Source organism: Engraulis encrasicolus, chromosome 13, assembly GCF_034702125.1.
Source record: "Engraulis encrasicolus isolate BLACKSEA-1 chromosome 13, IST_EnEncr_1.0, whole genome shotgun sequence".
Taxonomy (NCBI): domain Eukaryota; kingdom Metazoa; phylum Chordata; class Actinopteri; order Clupeiformes; family Engraulidae; genus Engraulis; species Engraulis encrasicolus.
The window spans coordinates 55141363-55166686 of record NC_085869.1 but is presented as its reverse complement, the minus strand read 5'-3'; the positions used below and the strand labels follow the sequence as shown (position 1 = coordinate 55166686).

The following is a 25324-nucleotide window of genomic DNA, read 5'->3' as shown; positions in this document are numbered from 1 at the left end:
TGCTTCTGGTAGTGGAACCTAACTGCAACGGGACGTACATATACATTATCTACAAAAGACACAGCTGCTGCTTCAAATGCACTGGTAGAGTACAAAATGAGAGTGTAGCCATTGATTATCTCTTTAAAGTACGGTAAAGGGAAGATGACACAGGTACACAGAGAAGGAATGTTCAAACATTCACATATCATCATTTGGTGTGTATAAATGGACATCTGCCTTAGTTTCTGAAACCTGGGACCATGGAAACTGACCATTTTTGTTTTGTTTTTGTTTTGTCATGTGATGCTACTATGGTATTACCATATTATTAGTAAGTGGTCTGTATGATGCCATATTTGTGAGTCAAATTCTCTCTGAAATGAATAAAAAACCGAACACCAGCATTTGAGGTGTTGCTAATGACATTGCCGGCTACGTTTGGACAATGAACTGGCCATTTTAAAATATAGTTTTTTTTAGATATTCAATTTTTAATTTTTCAATTTATCATAATTCATATTCTGAGAGTTGTTGTATTCCAAGCTGATTGTGTAATATGTAGAGCCAGAAAAGAGCTTTCAAATAACATCACAGGCATCTTTTTGTGACTAACACTGACTGATATATTCAAGGCTGAATGTATAGTGTCCTACCCTCACATGTGAACCTTTCCTAGTCTGTTTCTCCCTTAATATTAGTGTCAGATTCAAACCAATGCAGTTCTGGGGTGCTACCTTGCTACTAAAAAGGCACACCAAGTATGATTGAAATCCGGGTCGGTCGGGTCCCAAAGTGTCTGATTTCACGTGAAATGACCCATAAGGCATGGAAAAACATGCAATCTTATGGCCATACCCCACCTAATTAAACAATATATTGGAAAAACATCAATAAATGTCCACGCTTTCTATATTGTGTTAAAGGGTGCCTGTGGCATGCCTGTCTCAAAATCCACACAGTTACAAAAAAATTCTGTCTAAATAAGCTCGCTGTGAGAGTGTTTTTCATCACGGAGTGCCAGCAGCTGACTCAAATCTGAATACGGTATGTAAAGTGATTTTTCGTAGGAGAAATATTTCCCACAACACTCGACTGGGTCACTCTGTCAAAATTTGCATTTGGGGTTTTCTGACAGCGGACCGTGGAAGTCATCCTTCACTCACTAATGACTCAAATAAGCATTGGCTGACTTGGGACAGTGATTAATTAAACTTTTAATCCTACCTAGAGCCCCTTTAACATGTAATTAGGTTAAGTGCACTTGTGTTTTTGACAGCCGTAAGTAGACTTGACCTCCAGTCTAGAGACTTGTAACTACAGGTATTGTCCACCAGAGGTCACCCATTCACCAGAAAATATTTTGGCATGATACACTACCCTTGAGCAACAGACATGAGATGTACCATAATTATCCTGTCTGTCTTTGAAATAACATATGACATGCCCAGTAGGAAAGGAATGTCCAATATGAGATTGCATACCAACTAGACACATTAAAGTATTAGAAATTGAATATGAGCATGCCTCTACAAAAGAAATGTTTCACCAACTGGGAAAAAAGTATGAATTTAAACTAAATTAAAATAAAATAAAAAAACAACTTTAATTTAACACCATTAACTCTGAAAGCCAAAAAGCAAATCTGTATTAAAGATGTTCTAAAATAATACTCAAAATGTATTTTTAAAAATGCAGAGTACAAACAGACATGCTTCTAAATATATTTAATAGTAAAAAATATAAACATTAAAAGAACATCATCTTACATACTGTATGAGCTTTCACAACCATCATTTAAATACATACAAAAAACATCCCACAACTACAGCAGTAACATGATATCATTTTTTTGGTGGAATTATATTGATATCTTGGGATCTTTCTAAGCCTCTAAAACTGGATGGTGCTTCAAACCTAGAACATTTCCCTCATGTCGGCTCTCTCTGAGACACAAACAAGTCTAAAAGCCCTAGCATTTACATTTATCCTTTTGTTATACATTTTATCTGGGAGACGTGATCTGGCATCATTTTGTGTACTTGAAATACAATGAAGATACAGTAGTGCAATATTAAAGCAGCAGACCTAGGCTGGGCAAAGTCAGAGGGCTACATTGCCAACACCAACCCTGTAATAAACACATTCACCTAAAAGGAAATTCTCCAGTTTCTCCATTGATATTTCAGAGTAAACGTATTGTAGGGAAATAAATATGCATTTCAGCGCTGGTCACTAGTCGTTTGTGCAAGACAGCAGTTTGGATAAGACGATATCAGGACCAGTCTGAGGAGATTTTTCTTTTTGTATAAAATATATACTTCTATGTAATCATTTATATTTAGAATATAGTTGTACATAACTTGCGAAACATGAAGTACATGTAACTTCTGTGACTGGGTGTTGCAGTCCTGCACAGAGCAGACAGTCCTTCCTATTCTACACTAACAAGACCTCTCACACAAAATCAACCTGCTTGGAATAATGACCTCTCCTCAGTGAAGAAAATAAAACTGATACTGGCTACGCTTACATGATGTTTTTTTAACTCTGAATGAATAATTCAGAATTAAATAGTTCTGTGGAGTTTACATTGCAGTTTAACTTAATTTCGAATTGTGAAGTGGTTACATGATCTATTCTACTCGAAGCGGAATTAAGTTTTATTCAGAATTAAATTGAGTTAATTCTGAATTAAATGTCTGCCGTAAATAAGGCCACTATCTAATGCCACATGTCTAACCAAAGCCGCTTTGAGTTGTAAAATATGACAGGCAGGCAGAAAACATGCCGTACTTTGTATACACTATATGTCTACAGCCCCAAGAAGCGGCCAATCAGAGAGCAGGTCGGGCTAGATGCTACTTTTGCCCGCCGCAGCCTCCTCTGCCTTCCCGGCCCCACGTCTGCGCGCCTCTCCGCTTAGCTCCTGTCCCGTTGTCATGGAGGCGCTGCCATTGGCACCTGGTGCAGGTGTGAGGTCATCACTGTGTGCCAGACGCAGCTGGTTGTCGCTGGGGCGTTTCCACTGGGGGCGTGTGGCGATCCACAGAATCAGCCCCCCGAACACAGACAGCAGCACCCCCAGCACGTTCACAAACACGGCCTCAGGCGGAGAGTCCTTGTACTTGGGGTCCTTACTGTAAGCCGCAAATTAGAATCAGAATGACATTACATTATTATGTTACACTTAGCCCACACTTTATCCAAAGCCACTTGTGTCTCTTTTCCACTGACAGTTTTCTGGTAGGCCTACAGATCGACACAGCTAGACTCGGCCGCTATTTTTTGCTTTATGATTGAGCTATGTCAGGTCTATCAGAAAAGCAAAAAGTGGCGGCCGAGTCGCGCTGTGTCAAAGCTGTGTCAAAGCTGTAGGCCTACCAGACAACTGGCAGTGGAAAATAGGCATTAGTTAGATACTCTAGGGACAGGGTATTGGTTACTGTCCCTGGAGTAATGTGGGGTTTGATGCCTTGCTCAAGGGCACTTCAGATATGAATGCTATGGGGTTGGCACCTGCAACCTCCCAATTCCAAGAACAACTCCATAACCGTTATTCATGTCTTTTTTGGCCAACTACATGTATTACATGTACAACTCCCTAGACACATGCAACATACCACTAAACATACTAGATATGCAATACACAATACAGATAGGAGAGACACGGGAACACTATGTGTGTATTAGGAGATCTCAGTCTAAAACTGTTATTTGTTGTTCTGAACTGTTTAGACTTATAACGTGTTATACATCACTGCTAAACGCATTAATGGAATGGCAGGACAGTGGAGTAAAAGGGTTATGATTAGTTTTATTCCCTGCATTCCACCATGTCTCACCCTTCCATGTGTCTATCCGTGATGTGCATGTGTACAGTAACTGAGGTGTTCCTGCTCAGATCACCACCTCCTGGTCAACGCATCATTTTGGGTATGGGAGGCACACAGCATGATACCGCTGAGCTGCAGGCCCAGTCCGATAGCTCAGCGCCACCGATACTGTATTGAGGCTTCAGGAGGGAGGTTTACTAACGTTCCACACCACACTCTCCTAGTTGGCCTCAGTTACACATGCTGGGAAGGTCTGGACAGTTTAAAAAAACAAAGAGCAGTGAAGACAGACAGAGACCACCTAATATGTACACTTAATAGTAAAAAGTGTTCAGTGAAACCTCAATAGTCTAACTGTAAGAGGTGCAACACTGTATATTCCTGCGCTGCCTGCCAGTCCTGGCATAGGCTACTCACAGGCCGAAGATGAGCTTCTCTGTGATGCCCATGAGTGCGGTGGCGATGACACTGGAGAAGATCAGAAGGCCTCCGTAGACGTGGATGGGCATCAGCGCTGCCCGCACGAAGCCTGGCGTGGCGGGCACCAGGTACACGGCCAGACCCAGCACCAGCTACAGGGGGGTGGGGGGTGGGGGGTGGCAGAGGGACACTAAGGCCAAGGAACAGAACTACAGCTGGGAAAGACATGTGCTAATTCCCAAACAACATTTTGGCCATAGAGTGCTATTACAGTATATACAGTACTACAGTAATATTACAGTAATATTACAACCACAGGTACCCAGCACCAGCTACAGGAGGGGAGGTAGGGCAGAGGAGGGACACAAAGGGCAAGGAATAGAACTACAGCTGAATGGTTGTGCTAAGTCCAAAATAACATTTTGGCAGTACAGTATTGTTGCAGTACACAGTACTACCAGGGGTGATAAAATAGGGGGGTGAAGTGGGACCACCGGAGTGGGGGCCCACTGGGAGACAAATTTCTATTTTCCCAAATTGCATATAAAAGGGTCCATTGGAGATGGTTGTAGGGCCCAGACTGTATTGCAACGCAGCTGAATAGTACAGTAAGACTACGGTAATGTCACTACAGTAATGGCCCATGTACACAGCCAGACCATGGCCTGCACCAGCTACTGAACATTTAAAATTCAGCTTTCAGTCATTACACCCAAAACGTATTTCTGGCTGCACACAGCTACATCCGTTTCTACTGCACAAGACGAATGATGCCATTACTGGACAAGATCTAGAATCTAAGATCTTTATGACGTATTTGAGTCAGGAATTTAATGATACAGGAGCATACAGTAAACAGGGTTTATTTCGGCAACCTGTTTGCTGTGTTGGGCAGTCTAATCCGGTCCACAGAAGCCTCTTTTCCACTGGAGGTTTTCTGGTAGAGGTACAGCTCGACACCGTGCAACTCTGCCACCACTTTTTGCTTTTAGAGATTGGGCGCGACACAGCTCAATCGCAGGGCAAAAAGTGGCGGCTGAGTCGTGCTTTGTCGAGCTGTAGGCCTACCAGAAAACCAGCAGTGGAAAAGAGGCAAGAGAGGCTCAACCCCAGGTCTGACAGGTCAAAGGACAGAGTGAATGAGTGATTGGATTAGCTGTGCTGTGCCGAGTCTGAAATATTCACCATGTAGGGAACAGGAACAGTGCAGCATTTCCAACACTGACTATTAGTGCATTCTCAACTGTCAGGAGATGAGCAACAGCTCATAGCTTCTTCAGACACGGGACGGGATACATTTTATTACTGTTAAGTGTGAATGACAACAACATGAGGGTCATTTCACGTGAAATCAGACACTTTGGGACCCGACCGACACAGATTTCAATCATACTTGCTGTGCCTGTTTAGTAGCAAGGTAGCACCGCAGAACTGTATTTGTGCGAATCTGACACCAATATTAAGGGAGAAACAGACTAGCGAAGGTTTACATATGAAGGTAGGACACTATGCATTCAGCCTTGATTATATCAGACAGTAAGTCACAAAAATATGTCCGTGGTGCTACCTTGCTACTAAACAAATAATACTAATGGATGCTCTTTTCTTGTGTTATTTGATTAGTAGAGCGTCATAAGGGTTGGGGCTGCCATAAGTTTGCACTACACTCTCCCAGGGGCGTAGCAGCACATTTTGGGCCATACAATCAGCGCCAATGGACCCCACCCCAGTCACATAAATCAGACATTGTGTGGGGGCCCTACATGGGACCCTGACTCAGTATGAATGAATACTTGTATATTATACATTATCCCCCCCCCCACCCCATGGGGAATTTGTTTTGCGTTTTGGGAACACTTTGACATAGCCTGCAGACAATTAGGCCTATTATACAACGGCAAGACTTAAAAAAAAACAACTAAACATACAAAGTAAATTCAAATAAAAATAAAAAAAATAAATCCTGGCAGAGAGAATAACAAGGCCTACCATGAGGACTGGAAGCGGCCTCACCTCACTTCACCTCACCTCACCTGCAGCGCGTAGAGTATGACAGCAGCCAGTCCCACCCAGCTGTGCAGGCTGTACATGTTGGGGATGTTGGCCGCGTTATGGAAGTCGAACACAGCAACAAGGGAAATCACGGCCAAAACAAATGCCAGGATATTTAGACCAGCGTGGATAAACTTCATCCTCAGCTTGCTCCATTTCCAGGTCCAAGGGAGGCGGTAGACGATGATGGCTGGGTTTTAATCAATACGTATTAGTATAGGCTAGTAGGGTAGGGTGGGGTAAAACGCCCCCACGGGGCAATATGCCCCCTCACCTGTTTTCCCTAAAAAAACACTAGAGGGCTTAAATATACATTTTCACTGTTTCTATGCATTACGTTGACAACGGGGATATACAAATTGTCCAGAGAAAACGACTGAAACAAAGTATTTTTTGAAGGGAAACGATTTACATGGTATTGATCTAATTTTCAGATGTGAGTAAACACGTGTTTATAAAAATGTAGTTAAGCATTATATTGCAGTATTATATGATAGAAGAAGAGTGAAGTCTGTAGTTTCAGAGTAGGCTGTTTATAATGAATACAATTACATTTTAATAACTTGACCATTTTTTGAAAAAACAGCTTGTGGGGTAAAACGCCCCCTATGCAGAGGGGCAAAACGCCCCCAGGGGACTATCACAATATTAGGCTATAATAACATTATTATTAACATTACTTTGTCAAAAAAACAACATTTTTTTATATTTCATGGTGTAAACAGATGTTAAAGTCTGAATATTTGAACAAAACCTAAAATATTTAGGCTAAGTTACCTCATCTATTTAAATATGCTAGCAGAGTTAGCACAGTTAGCTCAGGCTAATAACTAGGCCTAGCCTATTGTATAATAGGCCTATTATATGTAGGCCTATTATCATTTTCATATATTCATTTAGCCTAGTTATTGTGATATAGGCCTATATTTATTCACAATATATGTTTATTCATGCTAAATTTAGCTTGTATTTTACATTTGACTGTTCAGATTTATGCATATTAGGCCTATATTTGTTAATTCATATCATCCTTAAATAAATATGAATACGATATACTGCACTGTTGAAAATATTACCTCTCTTTTCTTTTCAGAGGTTAAAATTCATACTCTGGTCACTTTGGTGATGATATATGAAGCAAACAGGCTAGTAACAAAGGGGGGCATTTTACCCCATCTCAGGGGGCGTTTTGCCCCACTGGTGGGGTAAAACGCCCCCTTCACACCCAGTTTTGTTTTTGTTAAAATATGAATAAACTATTAATTTGTAACAATTTCCGTGATGGATTATTAATCATGTCACTGCCACCAAATACTGTGACAAAAACTAAATCATATGACTTACTTCTGCTTAGAGAAAAGTTACACTTTCCTTAAGGGGGGCGTTTTGCCCCACCCTACCCTATACATATTGAACTGCAGTTATTAGTTGTCGAAATGCCCTTGCAGCAAAAGTTAGTCATGCAGATGTAGGCTATCTGCGTAATTGCACACAGGCGCACTAGTCCATCTTGCAACGCTACAACTACGCTGTTGCATTAGAACTGGATACATTCCACAGGGGGCTGGATATCAACAAATCCTAAGCATCGGGAAAGCAGCAGCACTCTACGGCCATTTTACTTGACAGCTGGGCTGACATTCCAGATAGTTCTGCAGTTCAACGGAAGCCATTCGTAACAAGATGAGAAAGTTTAATACTACGTGGCATAAGCGGAATTATACTGTAGCCAACCAAAAACTACGACAGAGCTTGAAATTGACACCCTTACCGAGTCCTTGGAGGAAAATAAATCCGATCACGACCAGTAAAGGGTGCCAGTTGAATTCAGCAAGTCCTCCGTCCCAAGCAAGACCCTCTTTAAAGTAGAGAACCCATCGTATGACAAAGACTATCGAAACGAATCCAACGGACAAGGCTGAGACAAACAACACAAGAAACAGCCTGAAGTTCTCCATCGGTAGCCGAACACCGTCGCTCCCCAAACACTGACCGGTGTTGTTTAGCTGGAAACGGCGCTTACGGTGAGATGGAATGCTTGAGTAGCCTACAAGAATTTGAAGGGTTTCAAGGAGGGTCAAGGAGGAGGCTGGGTCATTCTTTCCCTGATGCTTTTTTGTCTGTGTGTCGTGTCGTGGCGATCGTCTACCTTCTTCGCCGCCCCCACCACAAGAGTTTTGTAACTCACGAAGATTTTGTAACTGGTCACATCCGACATAGTGAAAGCAGTGGATGTCAGAACCAGCCCATTGCCCACGTAACGTCCTTAGAAAGCATCAATGGTGCATGCGTTCAGTGATCATTACACATGCCAATAGGGCTATTATTATATATAGCCTACGTGGAGAACACATACCTTTTTTATTATTACAAATTGTATGAAACATATGTCTTCATTATTGACACACATTTGGTCATCAGCTTGTTTTTTTTTCTTTAGTGCCATCACTTCACATCCTCCTGGGTGGCAGACCTAAACACGACAACAAAATAAACTGTTGTGTCTTTGTTGAATGTGGACAATAGCCTAGTGCAGGGGTGGGCAACTTTCATTATAATGTGAGCCAGCATTTTTTTTATTAGGCCTACCACCATCGGAGGGCCACATGACCACGCACTTGAGAGAATTTACAAAAGGATAATTAACTTTTTTCTATAGGCCTATTTATACCTGAATGCTTACATTATTGGTTAAGAAGGGGTTAAAAACTGTCCTTTTTCTTTAAAAAAAAGAAGTTAATCTATGGGCCACACTGAGTGAAAAGGTGGGCCGCATGTGGCCTCGTGGCCTTAACAAGACACAAGACAATCACCATCCACAGAGACACTTTGCATGCTAGAAAATGTCAGCCTTTCAGATTTCAATCCCCAGTTCTACCTTACAGTATGTCACGTAAGTGAGTACACCCCTCACATGTTTTACAGATTTTTGAGTATATCTTTTCATAGGAGAGCATTAAAGAAATTTCCTTTTGACACAATGATTACACCCCAGACTAAAATCCGGTAGAGAAGGGGCCGTGTTGGCTTGAATCGCCTCGAAATAAAAAGGGAGTAAAAGGGAGGTCAACCTTTTTTTACATTGAACTTTTACATTTTGAGTCTGCACCGGGCTTAAATAGATTGGTGTGAGATTTGAATGCAATCCTATGAAGAGTATCATGATCTGCTTCAGTAGTCACAGTGCATGTTGACATATATGTTTCTTTTAGGTGTAATTCATCTTACCAATGTTGACAGCATTCATACATCGCCAAACCATGTCATTCCCACTACCATGCTACCATGCTAAAGAAAGGTTGAAAATCACACAGATGACCTCCCTTTTAATCCCTTTTCATTTCGAGACGATTCGAGCCAACATGGCCCCTTCTCTACCAGAATCTAATCTGGGGTGTATTCACTTTGTGGGCAATGTTCAAACATTAATGGTTTTGATTTTTTCTGAGTGAACAAGAAATTTAAGCAGTTAAATATGTTGTTAAGAGGTCACCAATCATTGTGTCAAAAGGAAATTTCTTTAATGCTCTCCTATGAAAAGATATACTCAAAAATCTGTAAAACATGTGAGGGGTGTACTCACTTACGTGACATACTGTAGGCCTACTCTTTTCTTACCGCACAAATACACATACCGCGACAAGAGCGAGGCGAGCGACTGAAGTAATTGACTTTGTATTGAGTCGCGCGACAAAAGCAATTCTGGAGACTAGAGCGATTCGCACGCTGAGAGCGACAGTTTGAAGTTGAAATCCTTTCAACTTTCTATGACGCGGTTCGGCGACCATCCGCGACAGCCAATGACTGTATAGAGGTCAGTGACCACAGCCAATGGGAATGTTTGAGTGCGTTGCTTGAATCGCTCGTATCGCTCTTGCTGCACAGAAGCGATTCTCTGTCGCTTGAATCGCGTCACAGCTGGTCTATTTGTCTGGTAACTCTGCATTTTCCCAGTTATCTTGCACAATTATTTATTGAGTCTACATTGTGCGGAGATGGCGGGGACTGTGAATAAACACCAGTTGTACACAGATAGACAGACACACATGCACGCACACATATGCATGTGCGCATGCATGCACGCACACACACACGCACACACACACACACACACACACACACACACATACACACACACACACACACCTGGTTCCCAGGGTCATCATCCGGTTGAAACTCTCCTCTTCACTGTGCGACCAGAAGAGGTTACTGTGACCTGGGAGGCAGCCTGTAACACGCACACAGACGCGTGCGTGCGCGCACACACAGTCATTAAAAAAACAAATGCTTCCATTATCTTCTTAGATGTGTTCACATGTGTTTTGGAACATTCGTAAAAACCACAATGAAGACAAAAGCATTAGTCGACAAGTGCCCTTCATTTTAAAATTAGACGCGTCGGTGGAGACATGGAAACGTGTGGCATGAGGCGGACTTTACATTAGGCAAACCAAGGCAATTGCCTAGAGCCCCAACCAGATCTGCCCTCCATCTGAACCCACAACTGTCACATCAGTCGCCATAAACACACAAAAAGTAGGCTATGTCTGAGCTTAATTTGCCACTTATGTAAAGCAATCGAAGATATATATATATACGAAACAAATCACTAACGTAGCACCCACGCTCCTTCCATTCCGGTTGGTGGCATGTTTAAAGAATGACTTTTGAGGGCCCCATGTTTATATTTCGCCTAGGGCCAAAAAATGTCTAGATCCACCCCTCTGTGTGTGTCATGGTTTCTGTGCAAGGTGGTGTAAACAGCAGATGAATATGGCTAGTTTTCATTGTGCCCTGTCTGACTTCACAGGGAATGGCCCTAACCAGACATTAGTACGCAGGTCTGCAATGGTGCAGTACACACCAAAACAACACTTACGCCAGCCACAAGCAAATCTGCACAACAGCATTTATGCACAAATAACATGCTTTGTGGCAGTCACGCACATGCAGACACACACACACACACACACACACACACACACACACACACACACACACACACACACACACACACACACACACACACACACACACACACACACACGCAGGCACACACACACACACACACACACACACACACACACACACACACACACACACACACACACACACATCCCTACGTTTTGGCCTCTTTGTGCAGTGATGGAGAAGTCCTTTATGATTTCAGACTGGTTGCCACCTCCCCATTCAGTCATGATTTTCAGAACACTGGCAAAGCAAAGCAAGCAAACAAACAAAGCCATCAGTCAATAAAGAACAAACATTTCACTGTTACATTTCATAGCAAACTCAAATGGTACTGTATAGTTTATCTCTGTTTAAGCTTGACTCTGACCTGGGAATGGGAATGGTGTGAGGATAACATTAACCCTTTGAGGAGAACCATCACATATATGTGTTTAGAATTTTGGTTGTCACTATGATGTCACAAACCCTCTGCAGGATTTTTAACACAGACTTCTATGGTAGCTATAGAATACTCTGGTAAAATTCTAGAAATGGGGAAATATCCTTACTCCTCAAAGGGTTAATATTGTGTGAACATATGTGCTACGTGTTGCATAGGGAAGAAACGTGAAATATTTCAACACAACCATGGTTTACATGTATCCTTGGTGTAGAGAAGCATGCATTCAGAAATAAATGCCAACTGCCTGTCCGCACTTACTTGATGATTTTTGGTCGTGGTGAATGATTCTGGACTTACTTGATGATGTTTGGGGCGTGGTGGATGATTCTGGACTCACTTGATGGTATTTTGGGCGTGGGATGATTCTGGAGGAGTTGTCGGGATGAAAGTAGATGGAGTCCGACTCAACTGAGCAGCAGTCAATGTCCTGAACGTTTTTTTTAGCCTGAGCAAGACACAGCAACAACAAAAACCGTACTTTGTAAAGTTTAAAAAGTACACTGAAGATGACTGTAGTTAGCAGCAGTAGTAAAGGGATTTTAATTATTGTAAGTACCTATGTCAATACATGTCCTGAAAGCTGCAAAGAGGCCACATCAATGCAATCAACAGTCTCTAATGCCTTACAGACAGGCAGACCGTTCCCTAGTAAACCACCTTTAGTACAAGTCAATCTACATCCACTATCTAAGCAATGGGCGGAGATAAGATTTAGATTCAGTGCAATGCGTTTGATGTTGACCTTTTCATACTGTAGTAGGCCTAATGTCAAATACCGTAAGATCAGCACCAAAATAAATACAGCAACCAAAAATGAAATAAAAACGGTTATAAGGTTACGGATCATGCCTGCTTTAGTATATGATCACTGATTGATACGTCGAGTTTATAGTCACACATTTGAGCAAAATTAAAGAAAAACTGCCAAGCTAGCAGAGACCCAACATAGCATATCTCTTTGACAGTACTTGTTGGTGGCAAGGACGGGCAGAGTGATGGATAAAGCCATGTCTTCTGAAGGCGGAGCCATGTCATGCTCTCCCAGACCTACTAGTGGAGCTAACAAAGCTGCATGGAACTACAAGGATGGGCAAGAGCCAGGAAACCTTAGCTCTCTCATATCCAGCACAAGTGCTTTATGAACTTGTTATGGTGCTCTGACTGGAGGGTAATTGTGGCTGTAGTTGAGTTGTTTCACGTGTTTTCTGCGTGTAGTAGTTGAGGAAACAGCACACTTGGGTATAGCTGGAAAAACAAATGTTGTACATAACAAATATTTGAAGCCAACACAAATAATTAACTTTCTGAAACCTTGGGTTGCCAGAAACCTTTAGTGACTTTGAGATCATGCCAGCTTTATGAATATCTATCTGGACTTAATCTGCCACAATGGTCTTATTAGAAATCTTTTTTTTTCTTTCATTTTACCCTAGGCGTACCTCACACTTCATTACGGATGCTACTCTGGTTTACAGATGGCTCCCCTGATATCTGTCAGCCCATTGCACTGATCTGATTTGTGCAGATAAATGCTTACTTTCAGCCATTCATATTAGATGAACTGGTGCCCTGCAGTTTTATGGTTGTTTTTTTACTTTTCAAAATTGAGAAGGATGATGTCACTACCTGCCCTGCAGCTCATTGTCTATGAATGAAATCTGATGTAACCCACTCCAGTGTTTATCAGACAAAAGAGGGGGGAAATATGAACATGAAACCCCCTTATTCTGTCTGCTTCTTTTCAGGTCTGCGGAGATGGAGTCTATTTTCAGTATACTGGTGCTGAGTACACTGGTCCGTGAAGGTGAGCAGCATGAGACCCTGTCAAACTGATGTAGACACTGTTGGTGTCAGACATGACAAGATTGGGAAAAAAACAAGTTCTCTATAAAAATAAAAAAAATCATCCCTGCAGCTATTGGGTCATCCAGCATCCTGCTGACATCTATTTTCGCTGTAGTGTAGTGTAGCCTACACTTTACAAAATGCACTGTCAACATAACCATTGCCAGTGACTTACTGCATTACATTTTGTGGTGCTATTTTACTCTGTGTCAATGGCCAAATGGTCAAAATGTGTGCTACAAAAAATACAGATACCATAAATGATAAAAATGACATGTCATTTCATATTTTGTAGTTTATCATATTTCTATTACAAATAAGATGGAAAAGAAGACAAACAGAATGTTTATGAGTAACACAATATAAACAATACAGTCTAATTCCTAGTTCTTCTAATTCTTCAGACCATCCATAACAATCTCAGATGCAGCCCATTCCTGATGCTTAATTTTTGTACTAAATTTCACATCAGTGGAAATGAGGTGTTTTTTTTCCCTCATATGGAGTCTACTCAGGAAGGTGTAGTGATCCGAAAGGCTGAGAGGGATTGGCCGAAGCCCCAGGAGGCTTGCAAAGACAGGCATGGGGGACCCTTGAGCACAGTCTGGAGTCGCCAGAGTGTGACTGTCAGCCAAAAAATGCCTACTGCTCCAATATGTCAGCCCTCTGAATATTTAAAGTTTTTTGTGGTCTTTTTCGACTATATTTTGATAGGACAGTGTGAGAGGTGGACAGGAAGTGAATTGGGAGAGAGATGGGGAGGGGTTGGCAAAGGAACCGGGCCGGGAAGCAAACCAGGGTCAGCCGCATGGCAGGCGAGTGCTCCACCTGTTGGCCTTGGCAGGGCCAGCCCTCTGAATATGAGTCGGGTTCAACCAAGGGTTTACTATGGTATGTAATGTAATTACAGTAGGCTACTGTAATGCAGGTGCTGCAGTGTGAGCATGGACACTCATAAACACTTTTTCCTGTGGAATGTGTTATTATTGATGGACATGGTTTGTATATATACATATTAATATTGTTGGTATAAATATAATTATTTGAATTTGATCCATATTAAACAGCGGGAAAGGGAAGCTGATGAATGGGGTCAATGGGTTTGTTACATTACATTGTGCTGATTCTGTGTTTTCTCTTTCAGGTTTCTCTGCACCGTTACCACCACCTGGTAAGTCTTGCAGATACACTCCATCCTATCTGTAAAGAGTCTTAGGGCCAATCCCATTTGTATTTTTCTACCCCTACCCCTACCCCTTACCCCTCCAAACGGAGTCTGCCTGTCTCCCCTACCCCTCCTTTTTTAGGGCTACAAAGCCCTCCCCCTTACCCCTACCCCTCTGCCTTAACGACTATTGGGATACCCCTACCCCTACACAAAACGGAGGGGGAGGGGTAAGGGGTAGGGCCAAGGGGTGAATTGAGATTGGGCCTTACCTCCAGTTACCTTTTCTGTGGTAGCCTCTAACTGCAGATGGGGTCGACAGCGGGCCTATTCACTATATGCTGAAAATAGGCCTACTCAACAACATCATAAAATCATTCCTACGAGAGTACTGAGAGCCTTAAAGGGGCTCCATGTAGGATTTAAAGTTTAATTAATCACTGTTCCGAGTCAGGTGATGGTTATGTGAATCATTAGTAAGTGAACGATGAGTCTCGCGACCACTTCCACGGTCCGCTGTCAGGAAACCCCAAATGCAACTTTTTGACAGAGCGGTCCGAGTGTCGTGGGAAACACTTTATATTTACACTAACTTTACATACCGTATTCAGATTTGTATCACCTGCTTGCATCCCGTGATGAAAAACATTCTCACAGCGAGTTTATTTGATGAGCATTTTTTCATTACGGTGTAGATTTTGAGACAGGCACGCCACGGGCACCGCGCAAACTACGTCATCCTACCTTGTGCCCTTTTTTAAAAAAAAAAAAAACAGATTAAGACATAGCCATCACACTTATGCTCTGTGCTAAGGGGTTAACCCCCTGAGGTCTGGCCGGTCACCAGTGACCGTATTTTACACTTCTCCAAAAACACATCTGTAACTCTGTAAGTTTTTGTTGTTCAAACTTATAAGTGGCACCATTAAAAACCTTGAGACATCTAGTTTTCACATATATATATATATATTGACAACATTATAGTTTGCCACTTTTCACAAAACACTCTGTGGGAAAACAAAGACAATGCCCTGCCAGAGCACATGGCAAGTGACAGGGGGGTGGGGACCATCAGAGGTGTTGCCCACCCATCTTATTAGTATTCCAAGTAAGAGATACAGTAGCCTGACATACAATTACTTTTTTACACGTTGCACGGAAACAGCAAAACATTTCTAAATGCTCTTTGTACTTTTATGCAGCCAACGCCTTTGCTTACAAGGTTGAAACTTCAAAAGTCTTGGCTAAATATATTTACATTGTGTTTTCTTGCACTGTTTGAAGACCTCTGAAACCGTTTCTTTTGCATTCACTTTACTGTCATATTCTTTTTTGTCAGGCTTTTCAGAATACAACCATATGTGCCACATTAGTAGATGTTTACAGTTATGTGAAATACTTGAAAAAAGTAAAGGTGTTCCAAACTGCTTGAAAGCCTCCGAGAGGCCCTAGACTCCAGAGGGTTAAACAACAATGTTTTGCGGGAATGTCATGTTCACCATTTTTCTCTCTGTCACTCTCTCTCTGCCTCTTTTTCATCATTCTGTTTCACACAAATCTCACCACCCTCCCCTCTGTCACTTTGCTGTTCTCAACCAAAGAGGAGACAGTCATGTTTTTAGGGGAGGACTTTCACATCCAGCTCCCCCCAGGTGCTACCGACGTGGTGTTTGAGCGCACAGCCAGCACAGGTGGTGGGAAGGTTGTTCTGATGAAGGCCGGGGTGATAAAGGGCAGGAGGGCCTGGGGGCTGAACCAGACCCACCTGGTCCTGGAGGACGTGAGAGAGGTTGATGAGGGGCTGTACACCGTCACCTCCCAGGACAACAGCACCATCAGCAAGTCCTATTCACTCATAGTGAGGGGTAAGCAAGCACCTTCAACCCTGAGTCATAATTTTTCTTAACCTGTTGAAATACGGCGTTATATAGACCCGTTCAGAGTCGACGTCCTCATGAATGCGTGCGCATCGTCGACTCAAACACACCAGAGATATTGTAAGGATATTACGAGAGACTCCACTTTTCTGAGTGGTGCTGCACTCTAGAGGGAGTGGAGACTCCATTCAGAAAGAACGGGCTGCTGCGCTCAGAGCCGTATCTCGACAGTGACCACTAGGAGAACTGCAGGCACGGGTGAAATCGGGAGTGGTGATTCTGGATGTAATACTGGGTGACAGTACAGACACTATAGAGAGAAAAACTGCCGTTCTGAAGCGTGTACGTTGATAAAAAAATAGAGATTCCGAAAAGCACACTTGTTATGCTATTTTGAGAGGGAAGAGGCTGTTCCAGAAGCTTAGGAGATGTTTGTTGTTACAAGACATTAAACTACTGACTGGACTGATGACATCGCCAGGAATACCCGTGTCCGTGGTGCCCACTGCATATCTGAGGTTAGTGCGATCATCCGTTATCTTATTTCGGAAAAAACACCTGTCGAGTCTCTGTACAAGTGAACGGAGCATGGACGATTTTGAGGCAGAGGTGCGCACGCAGCCAAATTACGTCATACCTGTTTCCAAACTCTAAAGGGGTCTATACATTTGTTGTTACCATAATGGCAAAGTCTAGAGTCATACTGCATTACTATAGGCCTAGTCAAGTCAAGTCAAGTAGCTTTTATTTGTCCCAGCTTGGCCAATTGTTTTGCAGCAGTAGTACACACACACATACAGTACACTCACACTTTCACAGGCATTTTTTGAGAACATGTAAGGGTAAGGGATTAAAATCAATCATAACAATATTAGTAATAATAATAGTGCATGACACATGTTCTAATGTCAAGATTTTAAAAAGGAAAAAGTGCTAAAAGTGCTGTGGGGAGATGAGATCATGCACAGTATAAAAGATAAAAGGCCCTGTGTTATGTCATAGTAGAGTAGTACTATGGTAATTAACCTTCCAATGACTATTACAGCGTGCCTCAGATGGTACAGAATACATTATGGGGCTACCAAGGTCTGAGAGTAGCCTATTAGAACCTTCCCGGTTCCCGCAGATAGTGATGTGGACACAAAAGACAGACATAGAACCAAGACTCCTATTCACTCATGGCGTGTTCAGGCTGACAATGGACCGTGCTGCCGCCCATTCCCACACCTAATCTTGATACGGTTGACATGTTCACGCCGCACGCCTGAGTGTTCGAAATGCGAACAATGGGAATTAGACAGTTCATCCAGGGCACCTATCGTCACATATGGAAAAGTTAAGAGCCCGGTATGAATGTGGGTGGGTGCGCGGGTGAGCATTTTAATTCTGAACGTAACAGTTGCAGGAACAGGCATCAGAATGGTCAGCCTGAAAACAAGTAGTAAGAGGTAAGAGCCTTCAACCCTCATTAGCCTTCCTGCAGTAGCAGGGTCCGAGAGAATTAGATCTTCCAAGACAGTTGAACAGAAAAACAAGTTTTTATATTAATTTAATTGAAATTTCCTTAAACTATAATCCTCATATATTAGTGAAGACAGTCCTCATGGATGTCCCATCAAATGGACAGCTTAAGACTTGTTTTAAGTAATCAGAGACAGCTGTTGCGTTGCTTATTAAAGCCATACATTAAAATCCAAATGTGATCCCAATGCCCCCCTGGCTTGTTTTCCACAATAATTTCTATTGAAGTAGAACAATTAAAAGAAAATTCAATCATTCACTGCAGTAGCACCTTAAAGGATAACTTCAGTCAATTTCAACATGCAGTTGTAATGATCACACTACCCTGGACTTGTCAGTACCTGAGATTTTTTTCTTCTTCAGGCTTTTCCGAGATCCTGGTTGTAATGGGGGCAGCTGTTTGTTTTTCATTTCAAAAAACATTTTTATTTATTCCCAAAAAGATCCAAAAGGTTATGCAACATCAGCAGACAACTAGTAAACAGCGGTACCTTTTGGGAAATATTCTGAGTAGGCCTATATTAATAAAAAAAAAAGTAAACAAACACTGCCCCCATAACCACACGAATAGACCAGGCGCGATGCAATTCAAGCGACAGAGCGATACGCGAGATTGAAGCAACTACGGTATATCCGTTACAAGCAGAAGGCAAAGCATTCAAACATTCCCATTGGCTGTGGTCACTGACCTCTATACAGTCATTGGCTGTCGCGGCTAGTCGCCGAACCGCATCATAGAAAGTTGAAAGGATTTCAACTTCAAACTGTCGCTCTCGTCGCGCAAATCGCCATAGTCTCCAGAATCGCTTTTGTCGGGCGACTCAATACAAAGTCAATTACTTCCGTCGCTCGCCTCGCTCTTTTCGCGGTAGATGTATTTGTGCGGTTAGAATAGCTCATATCTCGGAAAGGGCTGAGCCGAAAATTGTGGCATCACCAGGTACAGACAAGTCAAGGGTAGCGTGAGCAATACAACAGCATATTGAAATTGACTGAAGTGGTCTTTTAATGCACGCCGTACCTCCAGTGGCACGCTGTAATAGTAATTGAAAGTTAATTACCATAGTACTACATTACTATGACATAACACAGGGCCTTTAGTAATGCACTATGACTTGGTCATTGCCAATCTGGTAACAGCGAGTTTATAAAGGTGTGTCTCAATGGGTTAATGCTCTCATGCACAATCTCCATGACCTGCCAATCACTCTGCATGAAATCCAGTAGCAACCGTGTGTATTTAGGGAATAGTGACAGTGTGTTCAGACAGGGTTGAAGAAGTTTAAAATAGCGTATTAAAATAAAATCCTTATGCTGTGACATTATACACGGTATGCACATTCATGGGGATCAGAATTCTTCAAGTTTGCTCCCAGGCTGCCCGTTCTCATTTTGCCCAATATGTTTGTTGTAATTCTGCTTGCTTTGAAATCAACAACAGTGTAGGCTAGTCCTGTTGGGCATGTACCCTGGTGTATCCCCACCAGCCTTTAAGAAGACTCATCTAAAGAACACAACTGTCTCTCATTACATGGATTAGGTTTTTTTTGGTAAGGTTGACAATCCGCCTTGCCATGGAAAATGAAATGTACTGTAATGAATGTAGTTGTGGAATTCTTAAGTCCAACAAGTCCGACAGGCGGACAGAGATGCGTCCGCCAATACTCCGCCGCCTTGAAGACACAGGAGGGAATTGCAATTTTAGAAAGTGTTTCAGATGGACTGACAGACCGACGGACATACCCTCTTATGGAGATGCTAGGATGCATCTAAAAACAATTTCAAGATACCAAATATTGACGCCACATATTTCTGTCTTACCATGCCCCACCTAGTATTTTTCCTTATCTTTGTGTTTCCTCTATCTCGATGTCTGTGTTGATATGTACCTCCATTATCGTTACCACTGGCTCCGGCTGCAACATGATCTCCAAAATTTCCGTGCTCCTGGACACGGATGTGAAGGACATAAAATCTGTGTCCAGGAGCACAGATTTTGCCAAAATTCTGTGCTCTTGGACACGAAATTGTTTTCCGTGATGGACACACGGAAGTGCTCTCTCTATACTCCCACAGCTCTATGTTTCCACAGTCTTGTGTTTTCTCAGGATCTTTCTAATTTTAAATATTTTTCAACCAAAAACATTTCTTACTGACAGGTTAGGGTTAGGGATTGTTTTGGTCTGGGCACAGCTAGTATTCTTTCATTCATTATATGAATTTGATAGCCTATCAACCAACTGGAAAGGGTATTTCTCAAAAATATGTCTTTAATGACAGGTTAAGGTTAGGCAATGTTTTGGTCAGGGCACAAATTAAATTGCTATAGCATTATTTTGTTTAGTATTAGCATTTGGTATGTATTTTCTAATGATAGAGTTAACACAGTGCTGTGGGAATATAGAAAGCACTTCCGTGTGTCCATCACGGAAAACAATTCCGTGTCCAGGAGCACAGAATTTTGGCAAAATCCGTGCTCCTGGACACGGATTTCGTGTCCTTAACATCCGTGTCCAGGAGCACGGACATTTTGGAGATCAGGTTGCCCAATCTTACCATTCCATTGCTCTCTCAGATTGCTCCAACGAGCACAACATCATGTATGGAGAGAACTTCCACATTCAGCTGACCCTACCTCCCAAGGTGATTGAGTTCCGGCCCATCGCTGTTGAGGCAAACCAGGCGTCCCTGATAGCTCTGGTCCTAATGATAGGAGAGCACTTTAGAGATGTTTATGAAAACCGCCTGTTCGTCTCGGAGACCAGAGTTACACTCACAGGTGTAACAGGAGCGGATGAGGGCGCCTACACCATTAGGGATATCTTTGATGAAATTCAGAAGAAGGTGTGCCTGGACGTTAAAGGTAAGGTTGGTGAACGGAACTTCTTTCCTCTGTATAGTGCGTAGGGTCCAGATAATCAGAGCCAGTTTTACCAATAGGTAGTGTTAGAAAATAAACTAGATTTTGATGTCCTGAAATGTGATACATTAGCTTCCAGCAAGACAACCAGACCAAATAAAATAATAGTATGCAACCAAATAACATTTGGTAGTTACCATTGTGGTCATAGGTGTGCACAGAAAGGGACAAGGTGGTGCTCGTCCTGAACAAAAATGCCCTTTTTGAAAGTTATTTTTGTTGTTTGTTTTTCCACAATATATTGTGATGTGATCATCTAGAAATGCTTGACGATTAAAAGCATGTGAACAATACCTCGATATAATCCCATATGTACAGTAGCTTAGTTAAGCAGCCAGAAGTTAAACATGCCCCACCAACACTTACCCCCCAAAATGTCTATATTTGCCAGTCAGGGCCGCTGACAGCTTTTGCTGGGCCCAGGACAAAGTAATCTGAAAGGGCCCCCTACCCAATACATACAGTACAATGTAATGGGGGCTTAATTCTGGGCCCCCTATCCCCCTGGGCCCGGGACAACATACCCCTTTCTCCCCCCCTGTCGGCAGGCCTGATGCCAGTAATTGTGATACAACAATTAGGCTATGCATGAAGGGGTTATTGGATTAACTCTTTGATTTTAGAATTCAGTCTAGTGTTCAGTTTGGAGCAGGCGTCACTCTCAAATAATTAGACTGTGGGGGTGCTGGCCCAAATGTTCAGCTCAGTTTTTCAAAAAGGAGGCCACACCTTACATGAATTGTGTTTTTTTTTATTGCACAAACTCGCTTCGGCGTGTGCCTTTTCGAAAAACAGAATCCAGTCTAGAAACTGGAAATCTGCTGAAAATCTGCACTGCACTGAACTGCACTACTTTCCCCTTGTCTCTCCCTTCAGTGCATCAGAACTCTACAGAAGTGCCTTCTGGAGGAACTTTGAAGTTCAACCTCGTACTGAACAGTTCCATGGTGCACTTCAAGTACACGCCTGCCAGCGACAGCAGGAAGTCCTGGTTGATCATGCAAAAGGGCAACCTGACAATCCCGGAGGAGCTAGACATGCAGGACCGTCTCTCTGTGGATGGCAACCTCTGCGTCTTGGAAAACGTGAAGGCCACTGATGCTGGAGTGTTCCTGGTCACAGACCTCGATGGCTTCCACGTCGCTGAAACACACCTAATGGCGGGAAATCCGGTGAGAGGAAAACTATTAACAATTTCTGCCGAAGCAAAAGCTTTTGACAGAGCGACCTGCTACGAGTGTCGTGGGAAAAACATTCCGAGATTTTGAGACAGGCATGCCACATGCACTGTACAAATGTGACCCTTTAAAATTAAAGTCAAATATAGTGGGCCTATATTGGGTTCTGAAATAATATGAAACTAAAAATGCAGAGTGCAGACCTCTGCCAAGGAAGGTGTTTGATAGAACATTTGACTACTAACCTATTTTTTTAGTTTTTGAGTTAGAAACTGGAATGTCAAAATTCACCATATAAATATCCCGCAACCCTAGATCTTTAATAAAGACCTGGTTCCGGATCGTGATCCGGATCACCACCAAAATATACTCACTTGTTCCTTTTGTCATTTCCAACAACTCCATAAAGTTTCATCCAAATCCGTTCATAACTTTATGAGTTATCCTGCTGACAACAGACTGACAGACAAACAAACAAATAGACAGACAAACCAATGCGACCTCCTTGGCGAAGGTAATAATTTGGCAAGTGTTAGGCCTAAGTGTTAGGCACAATAGACCTATGTTAGCCTGGTAACAACCATCCCATAATACTTCAATTTATGTCTGGAGTCAAAATCTTTTGGCAGAAGTACGTAGGATGGCGTCGCGAGGCTAGACCTATGTTGCACGGTAGAAACTCTTTGTTGAGGCTGTAAGTCAGGGATGGGCAACTGGAGGCCCGGGAGCCACACTCTGAACGGCCCGTAGATAAAATATTTTTTTCAAAAAACATACTGACAAGATTTGTCCACCACTACTCACTCAATCTGTAACTACACTGGCCAACAGAGAACACTTTCCAAACATCGGCACTCAGTAAGCCATCAACGCCACCTCAAAGTGTGTGAGATACAGTCAGATCTGTGGTCATGTGGCCCTCCGATGGTAGCATTGAAAAAAAATGTGGTGCTCCTTGTCATGGAAGTTGCCCATCCCTGCTGTAAAGACATCCTGTCTTCACAAGAGGGCGATATTAGGCAATGTATTTACATTTACAGTCTAGAACTTTTCTTTAGTGGAAATATGGGGGCGGTGGTAGCTCAGGTGGTGGTCAGGCGGTGGTAGCTCAGGTGGTAGAGGAGCCGTTCAGCAACCCAAAGGTTGCAGGTTCGAGCCCAGCTTGGCCTGACTCCATCGTTGTGTCCTTGAGCAAGATACTTAACCCCAAGTTGCTCCTGGTGGCAGGGTGGTACCCTGCGTGGCAGCCACGGCCATCGGTGTGTGAATGGGTGAATGTGAGGCATACAATGTGAAGCGCTTTGAGTGCTCGAAGGAGTGGAAAAGCGCTATACAAATGCAGTCCATTTACCAATGTTATATATACAATCAAACAAGCAGACGAGTGTGTTTGCTTGAGTCTGTGTAGAGGCCACGTGTATGGTAACCTGCATATAATGGTTGTGTTGTGTTGTGTTGTGTGGGATCACCTTTCCCCGTACGTCAAGTCAGCAGTCAGTACACATACACCGGGGACATACGTAGGTCTGTGTGCTGCTGAGATTACCTGCAGTTTAGCTTCTTTCTAGACATTGGCTTCTAGGGTGCTTTCTGGTGAAGATTTGGTGTCCTTATTGCGTGTGTACTGAATGTATGTGTGTGCGTGCATCTCTATGTGTCCTATCACTTTGTGCTTGTGTTTGGCTGTGTGTTTGTGTATTCCTATGTGTGTATACATGTATGTGTGTTTCCAGGCCATGCGGTATGTTAGCGTTTGAGGTGAGGAAATACAGTGGCACAGGCCAGTGTTTGCAGTGCTGCAGCTGCATGGCGTGGGTGGTAAGTTAACACTTAATTTTAGGGATACATCTATTAGCACTAATACATACAATGTGCCTGTATAAGTAACTTGTAAGGCATGTACAAAGCAAAATCAAACATTTGTTAGGCATGTATTCGCAAACGTCTTGTTCATGCACAATAAGGGATTTATTACCAATTTCACCTTACTAAGGACCTAGTAGGCCTTAGCTTTTGCTTAGTACATGCCTTAGAGGTTACTTATGCAGGCATTAACATTGTATGTATTAGTGCTAATAGATGTATCCCTAAAATAAAGTGTTACTGCGTGGGTAATGGGTATCTGTGGCTGCCATTTAGCTTATCTGAGTGCCTCTTCCTTCCCTTCCTCTCAGGACATACGCCCAGCTGCATGAGGTGACCAAACGTAGAGAGGACGAGAGGAGGAAAGCAGAGTGCCGCTCCTACAGACTGAACAACAGGCCCAGCTCCTCAACAAGGAAAATCTCACACTGCACACGTCTACCTATAGTTAATATCACATCACATAGAATATAATAATGAAAGATAGTATGGTGCAGTTCGCAGATACAAACAGTCACTAAAACTCAGGCACAAAACACACACACACATGCACACACCTTTTGAAGACTGATGTTCTCACTACCTCCATTGAATTTAGGTTACCATTATATCTGTGCCACACACACACACACACACACACACACACACACACACACACACACACACACACACACACACACACACACACAAACGTAATACAGCGTTGCTGAAAGCTGTAGTATTCACACAGCCAACTGGCAGGACTGGACGCTGTTTATTTTCCATAGGTCTTGGAAACAGAAAGCATGTGTCTGTTGGGGAGGTGTTTGATTTAGGTGATCAATTTTGTGATGCAAATGTGTAGATTTGACATAGCGGCTAACTTGCTCACTTTTATATAAAAAAATGGCAGACATTGTTCCCCCTTCTGGTTTTGATATCTCCACTTTTTGAGCATGATTTTAATCAAGGTATAATGTAATTCTATAGATTTTGCACAAAATCTGAAACCTGTCTCCCCTTCTGGTATTTCAAAAAAGATGCACACTGGTAGCCTACTTTAAAATACCATTACACCATGAATTACTTCAGGGCTGTGCTTGAACTGACCTCACTGTCGCTCCTTTCAAAATCAATGATCTTTGACTTTCTATTTGTTTATCTTTGTCTATCTTTATTTTCAAATGTTCCCTTCACAACTAATATACTTTAAATTGGCCATATTGTATTTTTTTCTTTCAGAAACTAGATTATTCAAATAATAAAAACCATTTGC

At 42.5% G+C, this 25324-nt stretch overlaps 2 protein-coding genes across 2 annotated transcripts; one reads left to right on the top strand and one right to left on the bottom strand.

The window, feature by feature from the left end:
* Nucleotides 1-1696: 1696 nt before the first annotated feature.
* On the bottom strand, nucleotides 1697-8547 carry LOC134461412 (plasma membrane ascorbate-dependent reductase CYBRD1). Its single transcript, XM_063214337.1, has 4 exons — nucleotides 8059-8547; nucleotides 6269-6477; nucleotides 4233-4387; nucleotides 1697-3119 (listed from the first exon to the last, which is right to left on the bottom strand). The coding sequence occupies exons 1-4, from the start codon at nucleotides 8243-8245 to the stop codon at nucleotides 2834-2836; spliced, it is 837 nt and encodes a 278-aa protein (XP_063070407.1). The 5' UTR covers nucleotides 8246-8547; the 3' UTR covers nucleotides 1697-2833.
* Nucleotides 8228-25288, top strand: LOC134461411 (uncharacterized). The gene is made up of 7 exons (XM_063214336.1): nucleotides 8228-8311; nucleotides 13446-13504; nucleotides 14690-14716; nucleotides 16312-16575; nucleotides 20684-20971; nucleotides 21905-22200; nucleotides 24381-25288. Exons 2-7 carry the CDS (start codon nucleotides 13456-13458, stop codon nucleotides 24399-24401), a joined length of 945 nt encoding a protein of 314 aa, XP_063070406.1. The 5' UTR covers nucleotides 8228-8311; nucleotides 13446-13455; the 3' UTR covers nucleotides 24402-25288.
* Nucleotides 25289-25324: the final 36 nt, after the last annotated feature.